Source organism: Aulonocara stuartgranti, assembly GCF_965226115.1.
Source record: "Aulonocara stuartgranti genome assembly, chromosome: 5".
Taxonomy (NCBI): Eukaryota; Metazoa; Chordata; class Actinopteri; order Cichliformes; family Cichlidae; genus Aulonocara; species Aulonocara stuartgranti.
In genome coordinates this window covers 16,607,464-16,624,343 of record NC_138943.1, presented here as the reverse complement: position 1 = coordinate 16,624,343, position 16,880 = coordinate 16,607,464, and the positions used below count along the sequence as shown (strand labels likewise).

Sequence of the window (16,880 nt, the reverse complement as noted above, 5' to 3'; positions counted from 1 at the left end):
CATCATTTATTTTTTAACAGGACAATGACCCCAAACACACCTCTAGGCTGTTTAAGGGCTATTTGCCCAAGACGAGTGCTGCCGAATGGCCTGGCCTCCAGAGTCACCAGACCTAAAACCAATCGAGATGGTTTGGGATGAGATGGATCGCAGAGTGAAGGCAAAGTGAACAACAAGTGCTCATCATCTCTGGGAACTCCATCAAGACTGTTGGAAAACCACTTCAGGTGACAAACCTCATGAAGCTCATCGAGGGAATGCCGAGAGCGTGCACAGCAGTGATCGAAGGGTGGATAGTTTGAAGAATCTAAACTATAGAACGTGTTTTGAGTTATTTCACACTTTTTTGTTTACTACATAATTCCATATGTGTTCATTCATAGTTTTGATGCCTTCAGTGACAATGTACAATGTAAATAGTCATGAAAATAAAGAAAAAACATTGAATGACAAGGCGTGTCCAAACTTTTTATTTTAATAAAAATATATATATTTTAATAGAACTTGGAAATCTGTTCTGAAGGGCTTCCACCTTTTACTTAATGTTGTGATTTGATGCTATATAAATAAAATTGAATAGTGCAAAATTCAACAACAGCTGCAACCAGAAGGGAGTGAGTGGACCACCAAAGGAGGGAAGATGGTGTTCTCTATTGCATCAGTACTTCTTCATATCTAGTATGTATGGAGAGTGACAGTTTGAATGGAACAAGCTGCATTAGGTCTCTTATTTAGAGAACCAAGGTTCCAACGTAACCAAACATCCAGAGACTTTTAAGCCATAGGACTGGAAGACACTTACAGGAAGTTCATTCAGCCTTTTTTTTTTTTCCTTTTTCCAGTTTTAAGCACATAAATAAATCACACATATGACACAAAACTATTTCTGTTTATTAGCTGAAAATTCTGCCTTTGTAAAACATACCTTGAAATGATGTTAAAATAATGGCATGTTGCTCTCTAAGACCAAGTAGACAGTAAAAAATGATATAATCCTTAATGCTGAGGGTGCAAATAAAAAGGAACCATAAAAAAAAATCAAACAGCCTTGCAGAATGGAGCCTTGTTCTAAATCACTGTTTTAAATTTCAACCATACATTTTTTTCTGGCCACATCACTGAATTACTGAGTCTCTCCTGGAGGAAAGCTTTAACAGTCTTTGCTCGGTGAAAATCTTCATTATCGTGACTTCATCATCATCAAAGCCACTTTCAATCGGAGGAATGAGAAAAGTGCCCAAGGTTTCAGTGTAGACCTGTTCATTTACTAATAATAAATGCCTTCTCTGCTGGTCTTTTACCTGACATGTCACGACATTAGAACAACGCCAGACAAAAGTTGCAGATTTATCAGCAAACATCACTTTCATCCAAACATCCACAGATAAGGATTGCCCCTCGTTATCCCACTCTAGCCTCATTTTCGTCCGCGTTTTGATACTGGTGCAAATTTGACTCATTTCTTACAACAACTCCAGTGTCTACATTTTATATTTTAAAGGCGTATTGCTTTATGGGTAAGACATATGGGTAAGTTTACATCTTACCCATATGTCTTCCTTTTATAACCTTACCAATTTCTTTGTATTTGCTACAAAGTTTGGTCACAGCTGACTGGGAACAACAACATGTTTTACCACAGAGTTACAGAGTTACATGTTCCCTTTCATTATTTCAGCTGACAGCCCTTTTGTTGGAGCCTCGCTCCTTTTCAATCAGCAACAGCTGGTTAAGCAATGCAGATGCTCCCTTTTAACTACACACCTTGTTGGATATTTAGATATCTGCAATTATATGTTTTATAAGTGGGAATAACAAAACGCTTCTATATTTTTATCGATAAAATTAAAAATGGGCCATTAATTTTAAACCATTTGGTTCGTTCAAGGTATGTTTAATGAAGACAGTGTGTTCGACTACCAAACAAAACTTGTTTTGCAATCTATCTATGATTTGTTTATTTGTTACAAACTGCAAGATCATTTTTCTTGCCGTGGGTTTTAAAGCCAAATTGCTTTGAAGCTATTTTGGTGACAAGTTGCTCCAACATGTTACCAAGATGCCTTTCCTTCCTCTAAAGTCATCACCTACTTTTAGCTTTGACTATATTGAACAGTACAGCTGCACAGAAACAAGATGCTAACACTTGTTAGCAGCCTGCACTTGTTATGAGTCATGCCACATTAAAGCTGGTGGAATGCAAGACTTACCGTTAGACTACACAAGGTGATTCTGATAGTTTGAGGCGAAATTCCTGGTGATAAATATTCAACTAGCACTAGTTTGGTTTCTGCAAAGCTACACTGCTTTATAAAAAGATGGAAGGTTCAGAATTTAAGAATCAAAGATGTGATATCAATAACAGCTTAATTAATTTACCAGTTATGTCATTTGGGGTTTCTTGTAAGGACATATATAATGTGGCACTAATTAAGGCATACTCCCTTCAAACCATAACTTTAAAAGTAAGTTTTAGATATTTCTGTCATTCTTATTTATTGCTTGGCTGTACTGTACATCCCCAAAACTGCATGTTAAGCTCACCTGCTTTTCCCATGCTTGGCTCTTTCCACAAAACAGTCATCTGATTTTTTTTTCTCTTTGTAAGAGTCCACTTAAATAGGACAACTGCTTTTATGCATCCTGGGATTTATTTTGTAACACTACAGACAAACCTCTTAAGACTTGACAGGAAATTCCTCATTGGTCACAAGGATGAAACAACTTTTCAGACCACCTTTAGAAAACTATTATGCAAAAAGAATACCTGAACTCACTACATTAGATGTCATACTAAAGGTATCTGCAGAGCAAAACATGTGAGCTCATTGGCATCTTCCCACCTTATCAAGAAACTGATAAGGTCTGCCTTGTTTCAATGGAAACACTTAACAGTGACAATAATCAGGCTGGGGTTCCTACTAATCTGCTGCACAAAATGAAACATCAATAAAACTCAAAGTCTCGTTTCGAGTCTAAACATCAGCAAGATGAGAAACGACATGTTTTCAAATTCTGTGAAGGAGGAAAAACATTCTGCTTGTGGCCTCATGTGACTCACGCCGGGCCTCTCCCTCCTCTGGCAGTTCCAGTTCTTATTCCAGTTTATGCTGATCCCAAAAAGCACACACGCTAACAACTTGTATATCCTGTTTTGTGACATCATGTTATGCAACATAATTTTGTGATTAGGGCGAGGAGATAAAGATTATGAACGATCTTATCTTCCAAAGGTAGTTTAACTTAATTTTTCCTCCTCATGCTAACTCATTAAATATGTAATATATGTTCCATTCACTGTTCATGTTGTTGCTGTAATAAAACAATATAAAAATGCTTAAATACACCATTGCAAATATGTTCTGCCACAGTTCATTTTAAAATCTACTAATGTGCTTCTGCCCTGTTTCTGCTCAAAAGCAGCAATGTGATGACATGCTTCCTGGAGAACTAATAACACCGGTTTCAAAGACACCAGTCCTCCTTAAATAGTGTAAAACGTAGTGTTGGATTCCAGTGGTCAAAGTTTGTCGGTCTCGTAAGTGTCAAGAGGGTTGAAAAATATCTTGAAACCAGTGTACAAACTATTTTTGGATGAGGCAGAGCCACTTCTATTAGTGCTAACAGAGTCCTATAGAAGAGATAAGAAGCCATTATCTGTGGAGTCTTGCTGGTCAGATTTGCCTCCTCGAGAGCTTTTGCTGGGGTTTGGAGTGGTTGAATACTTTGGGGGGTATCTGATGAACAGACGGTCCTCCTCCTTTTTAATCCATCTTAGAAGCTTAGTGATAGCAGTAATGGCACAGGCCTTTGTCACCAGGGGGCTGAAGCAGGTGTACAGCTCAAATTTACTTGTGACCTTGAGTAAAGAAGAAAACAATCAAGAGAAGACTGTGAAATACATTTAGGAATAAGAAATAGAGCTATTACATTTCTTGCTATGTTAGATGAGAAGATCAATGATGCTTCAGTTAGGAGCTGGTTATCTTAGCTAAGGAAAATACCTGGAAGCAAGCTAACAGCTTTTTTTCAACGCCTTCTGAAAAAAGCTTCCCAATGAATGGACTATTAAGCCCCAGTTCCAAGGCTTTGTGCTAAGCTAAGCTGCCACTTACTGGCAACTGTCTTTCTTTTTTCTTTCTTTTTAAAGGTATCCCGTTCAACTGCTCTTTAATGCAATTATCTAATCAGCCAATCACATGTCAACAGTTCAATGCATTTAGGCATGTAGAGATGGTTGCATTTTCTGCTGAAATGATTTGAGTGACGCAAAGTGTGAGCATTTCAGAAACTGCTGATCCCCCCCCCCCGAATGATCTGAACATTGAAGCAGATGGGCTTCTGGCTTCTGTGAGCGAAACACAGGCTCAACTGAGGACTGTGCCATGAAAAATTAAGGAAGTTCTGAAAGCAAGAGAGGGTCCAACCAGGTACTAGCCAGGTGTACCTAATAAAGTGGTCGTTGACTGTTTTGAGTGTAGTGTCGATCTTTTGGAAGAATCATTTCAAAGTTGGACAAACACAGTAAGAAAGAATACAACCACAAACTAATGTACGTACCCAGGCTAGCAGAGTTTCCCTCTCAGCAACATGGTAGATAAGTTTAAGGGGTCGTGAGGTGCTGTGGATGCGGCCGTGCATATAACGATAAAGATCCAGCAGTCTCATTTTCTCCTCTTCACTGCTGTATGGTGCCTCCATCTCTGGGCTACATACAGAAAAGCATCATAGGACACAAGTTACACACAAAAAACACCCAAAACATGTTCAATAACACTGTAGTGGAAAGAGAAACACACAATGCTTGATTTGTAAACTATTAAAACTCCATTTCTAACACCGACAGGACAATGTTGCCTAAAAGCCTAAAAATATCTTAGTGGGCACTTTTGTACTTCTCACACATGATTATTATCATTAGCAGCAAAAGGTTTTTAAACTTCTACACAGCTAGAAGATAATAAAATGTTATGCAAGACAAATATCACTAACTAACATGCAGCGCAAACACTCGGCATGTTTGCATTTTTAAACTCTAGTTTAGGCTCATATCAGCCTTATGCAACTGCAAGGACAGCAAGCATACACAAACAAACACACACCTGGTGAACTGAGTGAGCTGGCGGTAGTTGTCTGGCACATCAAAGGGCTTGTACATGAAGTGTCTGAGGTCTGAGACGCCCACCTGGCTCACACTGTACGTCTGAGCTTTGGCAATGAGGCTCAGGGAGTTCTGAGCCATCATAGCCTCCTCTATCTTTCTCTTGCACTCAGCTACAGAGTAAAAAGCCTCTTTGTCTGTCGAGAGCAGCAGCAAACAAACAGTGCATTCTGGAGGGTCCAGGTAAGAAATGTATGCATAAAAGTAACAGTCAGGATTAAAGAGCGGGAGGCAAATGGGGGTCCAGATCTCGCCAGCCTGAAAGGCAGAGGAAGCTCCAATGAGGTTAAGCAGAAGGTGAACATCAGCAGGCTCCAGCCGCGAGTCCTCAATGACTGTCTTTTCTTGGACGATGGTTAGAAGCTGGTTCTTGGCGATGAGGATGGAGAAAACGAGATTGGGTGTGATAGCTTTCTGCAGGATCTGGCTGAGAGAGTCCCTGAGAGAGGAGGCTAGAGGCAAGCAGTGCACTGCCGATAGCAGGAAGCTGGGGTCAGAATCCACCAAGTTGAGGAGACCATCCAGGATCTTTTCTGAGCCCGCTAGGAGTCTCCTCAGGTCGTAGTTTTTCTTGTGTTCAAAGATGCGGGATATACTGGCCTGAGTGAGCATGCTGATGATCTGATAGTAGACATAGAGGAGCTCTCCCCGCAGCTGCTGCTCAGACTGATGACTGCTGGAGACGCACACCAGAACTAGGGGCCCTTTCTGCAGGAACACTACGGTGTGCTCGTCTGAGGGAAGGGGGAAAAAACATGAGCAAATCAACACAAAAAAACAATCAATGAAAACTAAAACTGCTCCTAAGGATACCACCGATCCCCTAAACTCACTGTTCTCAAAATAAAACAATACAGGGAATGCACTGCTTATTATATTTCAGATACTGTTCTCTATGGTCCAGGAGCTTTTTGACAAGCTGGCAACAATTTTGCCCTGTACAGTGAGTCAGAGCCACACTTGCTCTTGTTGGTGTGTTTAAAAAAAGTCAGATTTCCTTTTAACGTAGTGAATATGAACATGAAAGTGGCTGGAAAAAACCATCATAGATAAAAATCTCTCAAATTTGCATTTTGGCCGACGCCCAACATTCTTACCTGAGTAGACTGAGCGAATGATATTATCTCCACTTTGGACAAAAGACACCAGCGCCATCATCACTCCCATTGTTGATGAAAGAGCCTCTTCGCTGCCATATCGGGAATAAATGGGCTTACCGGCTTCGCTTAGCACAAAAACATGTTTCCTGTGCTGCCGCCAGCTGTCAGCTGTAACATCCTCATCGCGATGAGATGTAAATGACGAAGATTCCAGTGTGCCTGCCTCCAACAGCGGGGACGACCTCCCCTTCACACCTATACCTTGTTCTTCAAGCTTGGCCTTGGCCAGCATTGTTACAACAAATTCCCCAGAGTCGTTCTGGTCATTGTCAGTGGCATCATCTTCAGTTGTTCCATCAGTTGGCTGCGTGGACGCGTTGTTTTGGCACTCGGTTTCTGTCTCTTCGGGCTCTAGCTTCATCACTTGGTCAGAAGGAGGCTTCTCATCCAAACCGAGATGCTCTGCCGAAACATCTGGTGGGTGCGAATTCAAAGGCTCGATTCTGCTAACAGCGGCGCTCCCATTACTCTCTACTGAATCAGGAAACATGTGATTCTCCAAAAGGGAGAAGGAGGCTGCCAATGAGTCAGCTACAATGAAAACAAAAACCAACGTGTGATGTAAGTGATGAAGATTAAAATTAGACAAGCTTCAAAGAGTGATTACGTAGCTTATTTACCAGGTTGATTACTCTCTAAAGGGCTATCACCAATCTTCACTGCCGCCGCCTCTCCTTCTTGATGATTGGCTGTTTCCATGATACCATCCCAGTCTCTGGAAAGAATAAAGACAGAGAGGAATAAGCTGCTTTATAAATCATGCATTGTAGTTTTTGCAGATAAAAATCAGAGATCCCATGCATCTCCAGTCTGTTATGAATAGAAGCACTCATACTGGACCAGTGGTCAGGTCACATGATTACAGAGGAGAGTTACTCCAACTCCAAGTTACTAACACTGTGGAATTTAAACCTGATTACAGCTAGCAGTCTGTCTAATGTTACACTACATATCAACACGGAGAAACGGGACTAAGTGGCTGGTAGATTAAGAGCGCTAACGTCCGCATGATAACAACTTATCTACACATGCACGATAAATTTCAGACGTCCTGTAATGCTTACCTTTCTAATAAGTAACTAATAAATGAACGCTGACTGTAGTTACACGGCTAACACTGGGTGCTAGCAAGCGACACATACAGATCAATTTCATGGCCTTGGCTTAACAGTGCTCATGCAGCCAACCGTGGCTATCTAAAATTAGCCAGATAAACAGAGAAAGAGTGAAACTTACGGTTTTGTACCGTTGACGACTTGGACTGAATGTCTAATGTCAACACTGACTTTTATCAGCAGCCCCACTGCAAACAAGCTGTCAAGAATGAGAAGCAGAAAACAAATTTTCCCCTTACCGAAGCCGACATCCGGAATCTCTGATGACAACTTCAGCTGACCAATCAGCGCGCTCGCTGGCGTCGGTTAGTCCCGCCCCTCCCCACTCTCTGGTTGTGGGCTCGTAACAGAAACTTGAAGAGACAAATCTCAGACAAACGTGCAGCACATGTATGGGTGCTGCTGTAGCAGATATAATACAGCGAAACGCTTTCTGTGACAAAGAAAGAACGGAGAACTTAACCCCCCCCAATGTGAATTAAAACAAAAATGTTTTTACGTCTATATTGACCAATAAAATGTTTTTTTTCTGGATTAAACTAATACTTAAATCCAGTATTTTCCATTTTCCGTATTACACTGGTGGCTAATACTAAAGCTAGCATGTACTCCCGTCCCCAACTTGAACCTTCTGACATCTGTCGTTCCTATAGCACACCTCATTACCGTCTTGCTGTCCTCATACATGCCTTTAACCAGGGTCCCTCCTGACCGCCTTCTCATACAGTTCCTCTCCTGGCAACCAATCATCTTCTTCAAATACACAAACACACAGTGCAGGTTACTCTGACCTTCTCTATACTTCTCCGTCAACACTCACTGCTCACTGATAGTCACCTCTCTTTAAACGAGCTTCAACGACTCTTTCCCATATCTTCATGGCACACATGAATCGGATTGACGGTTTAGCTGAGGTTTAAAAAAAAAAAAAGGGGGGGGGCATAACACAACCTGGACAAATGATGTCGAAATATAGATTTTTATCCACGCACATTTGTTTAACTTCACTGTGTTGGTGCTGAAAGGCTCTGTTGTGTACGTGATGAAGTAGTCGTCCTGCGTACCACGTCACGTCCGATTGCCTCTCCTCTCCGTACGTAAACATCATAACGGTAGAAATGGGGAATATGACATCTCCAAACCAGAGTGCTGATTTATAAATCACTAAAACAGACACCGCAGCCCAGTCACTTAATTTGACACCAGTTGAATAAACGGACGCCATGGAGGAGCCGTGGGACTTTGAGTTTCTGTCCCGCATTGCTGACAGCTGCCTGTCGTTTCTCTCTGAGTTTGTAGACGACTGGCTCGCCAACGACATGAGAGTGTCCATATTCAAAATACTCCTCAGCTGGTTAATTTTTAGTCTAATCGCCATTCACTTCGCGTGGAAAGTCTATGGGAATACAGTGAACGATATGTATTACAGACAAGGTGAGTTTTTCCTCCTGCTTACCGGTGCGCTGCCTGCTAAGTGAGCGCTAACACGCTAGCTTGATCTGTGTGTGTTGATTTTCAGGGACCGGACAGAACGGAGGCACACCTGATACAGCTGCACACACGAGTGGATGGTAGGTGGCCGATTTCGGGGTCAGGTTTGCATTGCACAAGTGATTAATAAGAAATCGTGTTCATTATCACCGCACCATCACCAGTCACTTTATTAGGTAAACCTTGCTAGCACCCAGTTTGACACTCTTTTTGCCTTCAGCGTTGCCTTAATTTTCCATGGCTTAGATTCAACAAGTTGCAAGTTGAGATAATAGCATCGCACATTTGCTGCAGCTGTGTTTTGGCTGTACAGCCATTAGATGATGAGTACACTGTGATCACAAAGAGATGAACATGGTCAGCAACAATACTCGGGTAGGCTGTGATCCTCAGGCCCAGAACTTGACAAGAAAATATGCCCACACGTTTACAGCACCAACATGAGTGAGCCCATGTGAATTGTAGCCTCAGTTTCTGTGCTGTACTAAACTAAAGGGAGTGTCACGTGGTGTGGTCTTCTGCTGCTGTGGCCCATCACCTTCAATGCCCTACATGTTGTGCATTCAGAGATGCTCTTCTGCATAGCCCAATTCTGATGGTTGGGTATTCGAGGCACTGCCATCTTCCTTTCAGCTCGAAGCAGTCTGGCAATTCTCTGACCTCTTTTTGAGCACTTTGGCCCAAAATGCTATAGCTTACTTGACATTTTCTCCTTTTCGGACCAGTGTCTCAAAATCCTAGACATGCTTGTATGAAAAAATCCCAGTAGATCAGCAGTTTCTTAAATACTCAGACCAGCTCGTCTAGCACTTGTGCCATGCAGTAAGTTGCTGCCACAGTTGACTGGACAGAGGTACCTAACAAAGTGACTGGCAAGTGCATGTTTCACCACACTTAAATGGTTTATTAGATTTTGTTATCTTTGCAGGGAAGGTAAAGCAGGGGATGGTCCAAAGATTCATCGGGATTAATGGGAGCTTGATCGCTGGACTTTACCCAAGTGAAGGCTGGACAATTTGTATGTCCCACAGAGACACGAAATGCACACCAGTTTTTGGTTTTTTCATTAACAAAGCGTTACCTTCCATGGATTAAAGATGGTGTTGAGACAGCTTCACCTTCTGCGAATCACTTAGCCATGCCATTGGACATCACTCTAACAGTGTTAGAGTGATGGCCACTATTCATACAATGTTTAATTTGACCTCTTGATACTGCTCACTAAGCAGGACCTTATTGTGCATAAAGAACTAAAAGGACGTGTTTAACTGGTCACTTGGTGATACGTGATCAAGACTGTACTTGAATGGTGCATGAAAGGAAAACAAATCATCATTTTCCAAGTAATGACACAGGCTCACATGTATAGTTTTTGTAATATATATACATATATAATACGCTGATTTGAGTATTGCATTGACTTGTGTATGTGAATATTTATGATCCAAATAATTTGCAGTGAACTGTGTGATTTTGTTTTTGATTTTTTTTTAATCTTTGCTGTATTATAAATGGTCATCTATGGTCATTTTAAAATCAGACACAATAAAAGCAGATCATGTTTTATATCTTCAGTCTTTATTTTAACAGGCATTTTGCATTTAGTTCATTTGAAATCTACATTAAGTAATATTTTGGCAAACAGTCAAAACATTAAAAAATAAATAAATAAATGAAGCACAAAACCTTGAGGGGTATTGAAACAATACATTTTTCACCAAGGCCACTTTTAATGTTATTCTGTTTACCTCTGGAAAGATTAGCTGAAGTATACAAGACAGGACTTTTAATTGTCACTGAGATTGTTGATTGTAACGACAATGTGATGTGTAATCTTTTCTCATATGTGCAGTAGTTACCAAGGGGGAAGATGCCGTATCTGAGCTACACTCAACAGAACCCCAATAGCTTACCATGAAGCTTAATGGCACAATGTGTAAAGCAAGCTGCCTTTTGCAAGAAAAAGCCAAAGGTGCCAGATTACGTCAGTTTGTTTCTTTATGATAATATTTGTCTGTTAATGGTTCAAAATCGAGCTTATTACAAACTAAAAACTAGAGCTGGGTGCCTTTTTTGTTTTTTTGTTTTTAGTTAATTAAAATAAAAATACAAACTCGATTTTTTTGAGAAAAAAATAAACCGACACAATTTTTGGAACCTGGAAAAAAAACTGAAATAAATTAAAAATCTACAGGAAATATCTTCGGTTTTAAAATTAATTACTTTAGTTTTTACCACAACTTGCCTGATGAGGCTTTGATGAACATATTAGGACGTGTAAAAGACTTTGAGTTAAGTCAAAAAGTTATTGTTTTTATTTTAATACTATTACTAAATCATGCCTTAATAATTAAAGAAATGACTTCAAACTAATACTGAAACTGGTCAAAACTAAACATATTCAAACTGTAACTAAAATGAGTAAAACCACTCAGGCAACTATAATAAATTAAAAATAACAACAAAAAAACTAAAGAAAAAAATAGAACAACTGTAACCAAACATCCAAAAACATCTAATTAAAACTACTGAAGGATGGTGGAGATTTTTAAACTGTACAAGTGTTTTTATTACTATTATAATGGCAGTGTGTATTTCCAGAAATTTAAATTATGTACTCAGTCCTTGTAAGATGTGGGAGGGAGCTGGAGTACCCACAGAGAACCCAAGAAGACACTGGGAGAACCAACAGACTCCATAAAGAAACCCGGGAGCTTTTTTTGTTGTGAGACGTCAGTACTAACCCCCACCCTCACACTTCTTCATTTATTGTTTGCGTTGTAATGCTTTTACATATATATGTCTGTTTTTTTCCAATTACATCTTTATTTACCAATACCAACAATCCTTCATTTAGATTCATAAATATGGTGCAAAAATGTCTTCATAGTTTCCTTTAATTTTTTTGTGTTTTGGGATTATCTGATGATAATAGGAATAGCTGGAATCAGTAGCATGTGCACATCCATTACATTCGTGCAAGTTAGGCCGGGTACGAGTAATTGCTGCCCACCAGAAAGACGAGAAAAAAACGTGTAAGAATCATTGTTGATAAGGAAGTTGTCGATGTCCAGGCCCTGAGCTTTCGCTTCATCGTACAAACCACCATCAGTAATCGCCCCTGCTGCCTCAGTGGGTCCATCCTGACCATCAGTGCCCCCACTCAGAAAGACTGGCCCTTTAGGCGAAAGCCCTAAGCTTCTCAGTTCCAGCCCCACTCGCATAGCCAGCTCCTGGTTCCGACCACCTCGGCCTTTGCCTGTTAGCTCCACAGTGGGTTCGCCTCCAGCTAACAGACATGTGGCACCCCATCCCTCTGTACGCCCTTTTTCTAAAACCTGCATTGTACGGCAGAGGTCCCAGCTCTCCACACCAACTTCAGGGCCCAGCTTCAGCACCTCAGTGGCAATGTCAGGAGGAGGTTCCTCTCGAGAACAGGCAAAGCGGGCCAGCAGGCCGTAGAGTCTAGACACAGACCGCACATCTCCACACACACTTGGCGAAAGGACTACAGGGAGGAAGCCCAGCTCTCGAGCACGGAGACCAGCGTGTTTAAGGGCAACACCGTTGGAGCCAATCACAGCATTGAGAACATGTCCCGATGTATCAGATTCCTCCTTATTCTCTTTCCACCTAGAATTCGGTTTGTCAAGGACTTCCTTTACTGATGTCGGAAGCAAGTTTAACAGCTTGTAACGCTCAAGGATTGACAAAACTTCCTCAGGCCACACCCGACTCATCACTGTGGGGCCACTAGCTATCATGTCAATAGGATCCCCGATCACATCAGATAGTATCAGTGCAACAACCTGTGAAGACGTTATAAGAGTGATATTTGACATACAAATTACAATACTGAGAATTTTAAACTCTGTTTAAAAGAAGGCTAAAAAAACTGTCTGTTACCTGTGCAGGGTGAGCATGATGTGCAAGCCCTCCACCCTTTAACAACGAAAGGGCACGACGTATGGTGTTCAGCTCCTGAATAGTCGCACCAGCACCTGCAAGTCTGCAGGTAACATCTAGCTTTTCTTGCAAGGTGATTGGCGGGATGGGTGCAGGTAGCAATGCAGAGCCCCCACCTAAACAATGATGAAAACCAGCATGCGTTACAGATATCTTGGAGTCGTTTATGACCAGGATATGTCCACCAGTGTGTATATTAAACAAATATTTTCACTGCTTTTTTGCATTTGTGGAATTTCTCTAAAATTAGAAACATCTAATTTTAGAAATTGTTATTTTATTTATTTATAAATTTCTTCTAGGCTGTACTACTGTAGTTCATTATTATCGTGAACTAAATTCCCTGAAAAGCCTTTAGCCAATCTAAAATGCTGCAGAGTACTGACAGGGTCTAGAAAGACAAAGCATATTTCTCCCATATCGTCTTCTCTTCAGTGGCTCCCTGTTAAGTCCAGAATCAATTTTTAAAATCCTTCTCTTCACATACAAAGTCTTGGATCATCAGGCACAATCTTATCTTAAATACCTCAGGGTACTGTAACACCACAATAGAGCACTATACTCTCAGACAGTGGGTTGACTTGTGGTTCCTAGTATTTTAAAAGTTGAATGGAAGGCAAAACCTTCAGCTTTTCAGACACCCTCTCTACTTTTAACATTAGGCTTAAAATTTCTTCTGACTGTTGGGGCTTTCTTTGTATTATTGAAGGGTCTTCATTTTACACTATAAAGTGTCTTGAGGTGACTGTTGTTGTGAATTGGTGCTATATAAACAAAACTGAATTTAAATTAATATTTTTAATGATATCTGTGAAACGATTATTGTTTTATTATTTTTAACAATAACCAAGAAGTGCCATTCGTACCTGAAATCAGTACAATAAGCAAGTCTTTCTCTGTCAGCTCACTGGCTAAATGCTTGATCTCCTCAGCTGCCTTCTGGGCATCCGGATCAGGCAAGTTGTGTTTAGCGCCCTCTATTACTTTGATGCGGCTGTTTTCTTTCAGCAGCAGATGGCTGTGATGGAAAAATAAATATTATTAACTTTACTGAGTTAACACTTTAAGTTGCTTTTACCTCTAAATGCATTTGCTTACTCTTTCCCATGCTGCTGTAATGTCTGCTGAATCCCATGTGGCACACTTATGACTCCTTTCACTAAATGATCACCCACAATCCTCTCTACCTCAGCGGCCATTCCCAGCACAGCTTTTCCAAAGCCCACCAAGTGCAGGTTGTGTTTGAGCGTGAATGTGCGACCATCAATAACAACAGAGTCCTCCTTGCGCTCAATACTTTGACAGACCACAGTATCTGGCTGCACGGCTTCCACTGCAGCTGCAAACACTTCACGTGCCCGCGTGTCCATTGACATTTTGCAGAACGTGGGTTTTCTCCTCGCCACAAGATGCAGAAAAGGCTGAGACCGGAACAATGAAAGAACACGGGCCATTGATAATTCAGTGGATCTGAGCAGAAATGTCCTAAGGGATATAGAAGAATTGAACAGATTTTTAAAGAGAGCACAATTTAAACAAACCATAAATAACCTGCAAAGGAAAAGGAAATAGTCATGTAGAAGTCATGAAGCAATTATAATTAGAACTTTTTCTTAAATTTACTTTGTGTGCCTCAAATTCACCTTTTTTAAGAGCTTGTTTTGTGTTGTTCAGTCATCACACTTCTTGTAAGTCTTGTTTATGGTCAAGTCTGATGACTGCAGGAATACAGAGGAATACGTTTTGCTTAAATGTTCTGAAAACAAAAAGAACACCTTTTTATTCTTATACTAGCTAAAGCTATACTTACATAAATGCATTTAGGTTTGTGTTTCAGTAGAGTCACGAGGCTGCCTACCCGAGAAGGTTGCAAATGTCATATGAAGCTGGTGTTTCCCTGTGGAAGCCTGCTGCGTTTGGACTCCAGCTCAGAGGTTAGGCAGTGTGGCAACAATCTGGCCAGACACTGGCTGGAGTTGTGTACCTTTGGTGTAATGATTGACTTCAGAGGATAACATGCCACATGAAAGTGCTGACACTGCAGCTGCGCATTAAGTCGTTTTTGTTGTAATTTGATTTTTTTCTGCCACAGATTGCATTAAACTCAGTGATACCCATACTTTGTTCATTGCTGTTAAACAAAGCAGCCTCTTGTGTAGCCACACCCGTCTTTAAGCCCTGTAGACATAATTTTAATTTATTTATTTAGTAGGGACAATGCAGTTTAACATAGTTCTGATGTGGAGCATGAAACTGATGTGGTGCAAATAGAGTTTATAGCTATTGCTAAATTCCAACCCTTGTTTGGCTTCTTCATTCACGATGCAAAAACAAAAATTACAACATTCAGTTACAGAAAACCATAATACACCATGAATACAAAACTACAAGAAATACACAGTAAAATAAAGTAAAATATAGTATAAAAAACAGAGAGAGATAGGTTGTGCATCTGGTTTTTAGGTAGTTTGCTTGTTTTCTTTTTCTTCTTTTTTTTACAAATGAAAGCTGAGCCACTGGGATTGTGGTATTTTAATGTGATTAGATGTACATGCTAGAAATCCAGACAATAATGACAATGTTATATGATGAGATTTTAGATTTGTTAAATTTGTAAAAAAAAACAAACAAACAAACAAAGAAACAAAATAAAACCCCTCAGAAACACTTACAGGTCGTTTTGTTAGGCACACCTCTGTAATACCACATTCTACCTCTTTCTTGCCTTCAGAACGACCTTAATTCTTCATGGCACAAATTCAAAAAGGTGCTGGAAACACCCTGGTGCACCACAGTTGCTGCAGATTTGTCAGCTTCACATGCATATCTCCTATATCACCACATCCACAAATTGCTCTACTAAGATCTGGCAACTGTGGAGGCCATTTGAATTCAATGAAATTATTGACATGTTCAAGAAGCTAGTCTGACAAGATCTGAGCTTTATGACATGGTGAGTTATCCTGCTGGAAGCAGCCATCAAAAGATGGGCAATTTTTGGTCATAAAGGGATGGAGTGTCTCAACATTGCAGCAAAAATCAAGACTTGTGAGATCTGGAAACGTTCATGACAATTTTGGTGAGCCTGTATGAATTGTAGCGTGAGTTTTCTGTTCTTAGCCGATAGGAGTGGCACACACTGTGGGCTTCTGTTGCTGTAGCCCATCTGCCTATTCTGCTCACCTGGTTATAACCAGTGTTCTTTATGTAGTGTGACCATTCTCCCTGGAGTGTTTTTTTTCTACAGATGGTTGATGGTTGGGAAAGTCCCAGAAGTCAGTTTCTGAAATACTCATACGAGCTCGTCTTGGCACCAGCGACCATGCCACCTAACTATATTTGCCTTAACAAGTAGCAAAACAGGTGTACCTAACAAAGTGACCGGTGTGGATAACTTAAATATCATGCTACTTTTTATCTCAGTAAATCAAACGCCTATTGGCAAATTATTTTTAATTTACCCCTGCATGAAATGCATTGGCATTTAGTAAAGCAAAATTCTTCCTCTACAACCAAACTTTAGAGATTTCCATTAAAAAATATCCAAAAAAAAAAAAAAAAAGCACAAGCGGCAAACAGAACATTTCACTTAATTAATCGTACCATGGACTTGTCTTTCTGTGAGGACAAAACTGTCGTTGGTACTTTCTTCTTCACTTCTGCGTCCATCCTGCAAATCTAGAGGCTGCCAGATAACTGGACCCAACTGATAAACACATAAGGCTAACGGTGACAGCCAGAAAGTGCTAATGCGAATGCAAGAAGGCTTTGCTTTTTAAAAACAGACATTCTAAAACAAACTCGACTACAGTAGAGCTTTTTAAAAAAAGACAATAAGCTTTTAACTCCTAAACTGCATTTGGTAAGCAAACTGTGTAAATAACGACGCTGTTGCTGGTACAATGCAGCTATCGCGATAACATCTTGCAATATCGCGTGGTTTCCTAGGCCCGAGTTTGTCAGGTGACGAATATATATGCGCGTCAC

At 40.5% G+C, this 16,880-nt stretch overlaps 3 protein-coding genes across 11 annotated transcripts; 1 reads left to right on the top strand and 2 right to left on the bottom strand.

Annotated features, from left to right (window-relative positions):
* Positions 1-870: 870 nt before the first annotated feature.
* mon1bb (MON1 secretory trafficking family member Bb) lies at positions 871-8,647 on the bottom strand. 3 transcript variants are annotated; one of them, XM_082533825.1, is made up of 8 exons: positions 8,274-8,454; positions 8,095-8,189; positions 7,676-7,789; positions 6,942-7,036; positions 6,259-6,852; positions 5,103-5,895; positions 4,561-4,708; positions 871-3,859 (listed from the first exon to the last, which is right to left on the bottom strand). In XM_082533825.1, exons 2-8 carry the CDS (start codon positions 8,184-8,186, stop codon positions 3,632-3,634), a joined length of 2,064 nt encoding a protein of 687 aa, XP_082389951.1. In that variant the 5' UTR covers positions 8,187-8,189; positions 8,274-8,454; the 3' UTR covers positions 871-3,631. The 3 variants fall into 3 exon arrangements, with proteins under 3 accessions (XP_082389951.1, XP_082389950.1, XP_082389952.1); XM_082533824.1 differs by lacking the exon at positions 8,095-8,189 and having other exon boundaries at positions 8,429-8,647; XM_082533826.1 differs by lacking the exons at positions 7,676-7,789; positions 8,095-8,189; positions 8,274-8,454 and adding an exon at positions 7,558-7,669.
* Positions 8,547-11,865, top strand: tcta (T cell leukemia translocation altered). The gene is made up of 3 exons (XM_082533845.1): positions 8,547-8,870; positions 8,956-9,007; positions 9,856-11,865. The coding sequence occupies exons 1-3, from the start codon at positions 8,660-8,662 to the stop codon at positions 9,896-9,898; spliced, it is 306 nt and encodes a 101-aa protein (XP_082389971.1). The 5' UTR covers positions 8,547-8,659; the 3' UTR covers positions 9,899-11,865.
* glyctk (glycerate kinase) lies at positions 10,487-16,811 on the bottom strand. Of its 7 annotated transcripts, none has more exons than XM_082533838.1 (7): positions 16,497-16,811; positions 14,704-15,071; positions 14,537-14,611; positions 13,992-14,378; positions 13,760-13,911; positions 12,834-13,009; positions 10,487-12,736 (listed from the first exon to the last, which is right to left on the bottom strand). In XM_082533838.1, exons 4-7 carry the CDS (start codon positions 14,345-14,347, stop codon positions 11,846-11,848), a joined length of 1,575 nt encoding a protein of 524 aa, XP_082389964.1. In that variant the 5' UTR covers positions 14,348-14,378; positions 14,537-14,611; positions 14,704-15,071; positions 16,497-16,811; the 3' UTR covers positions 10,487-11,845. The 7 variants fall into 7 exon arrangements, with proteins under 7 accessions (XP_082389964.1, XP_082389963.1, XP_082389966.1 ...); XM_082533837.1 differs by having other exon boundaries at positions 14,537-14,649; positions 14,752-15,071; XM_082533840.1 differs by having other exon boundaries at positions 14,752-15,071.
* Between the last annotated feature and the right edge of the window lie 69 nt (positions 16,812-16,880).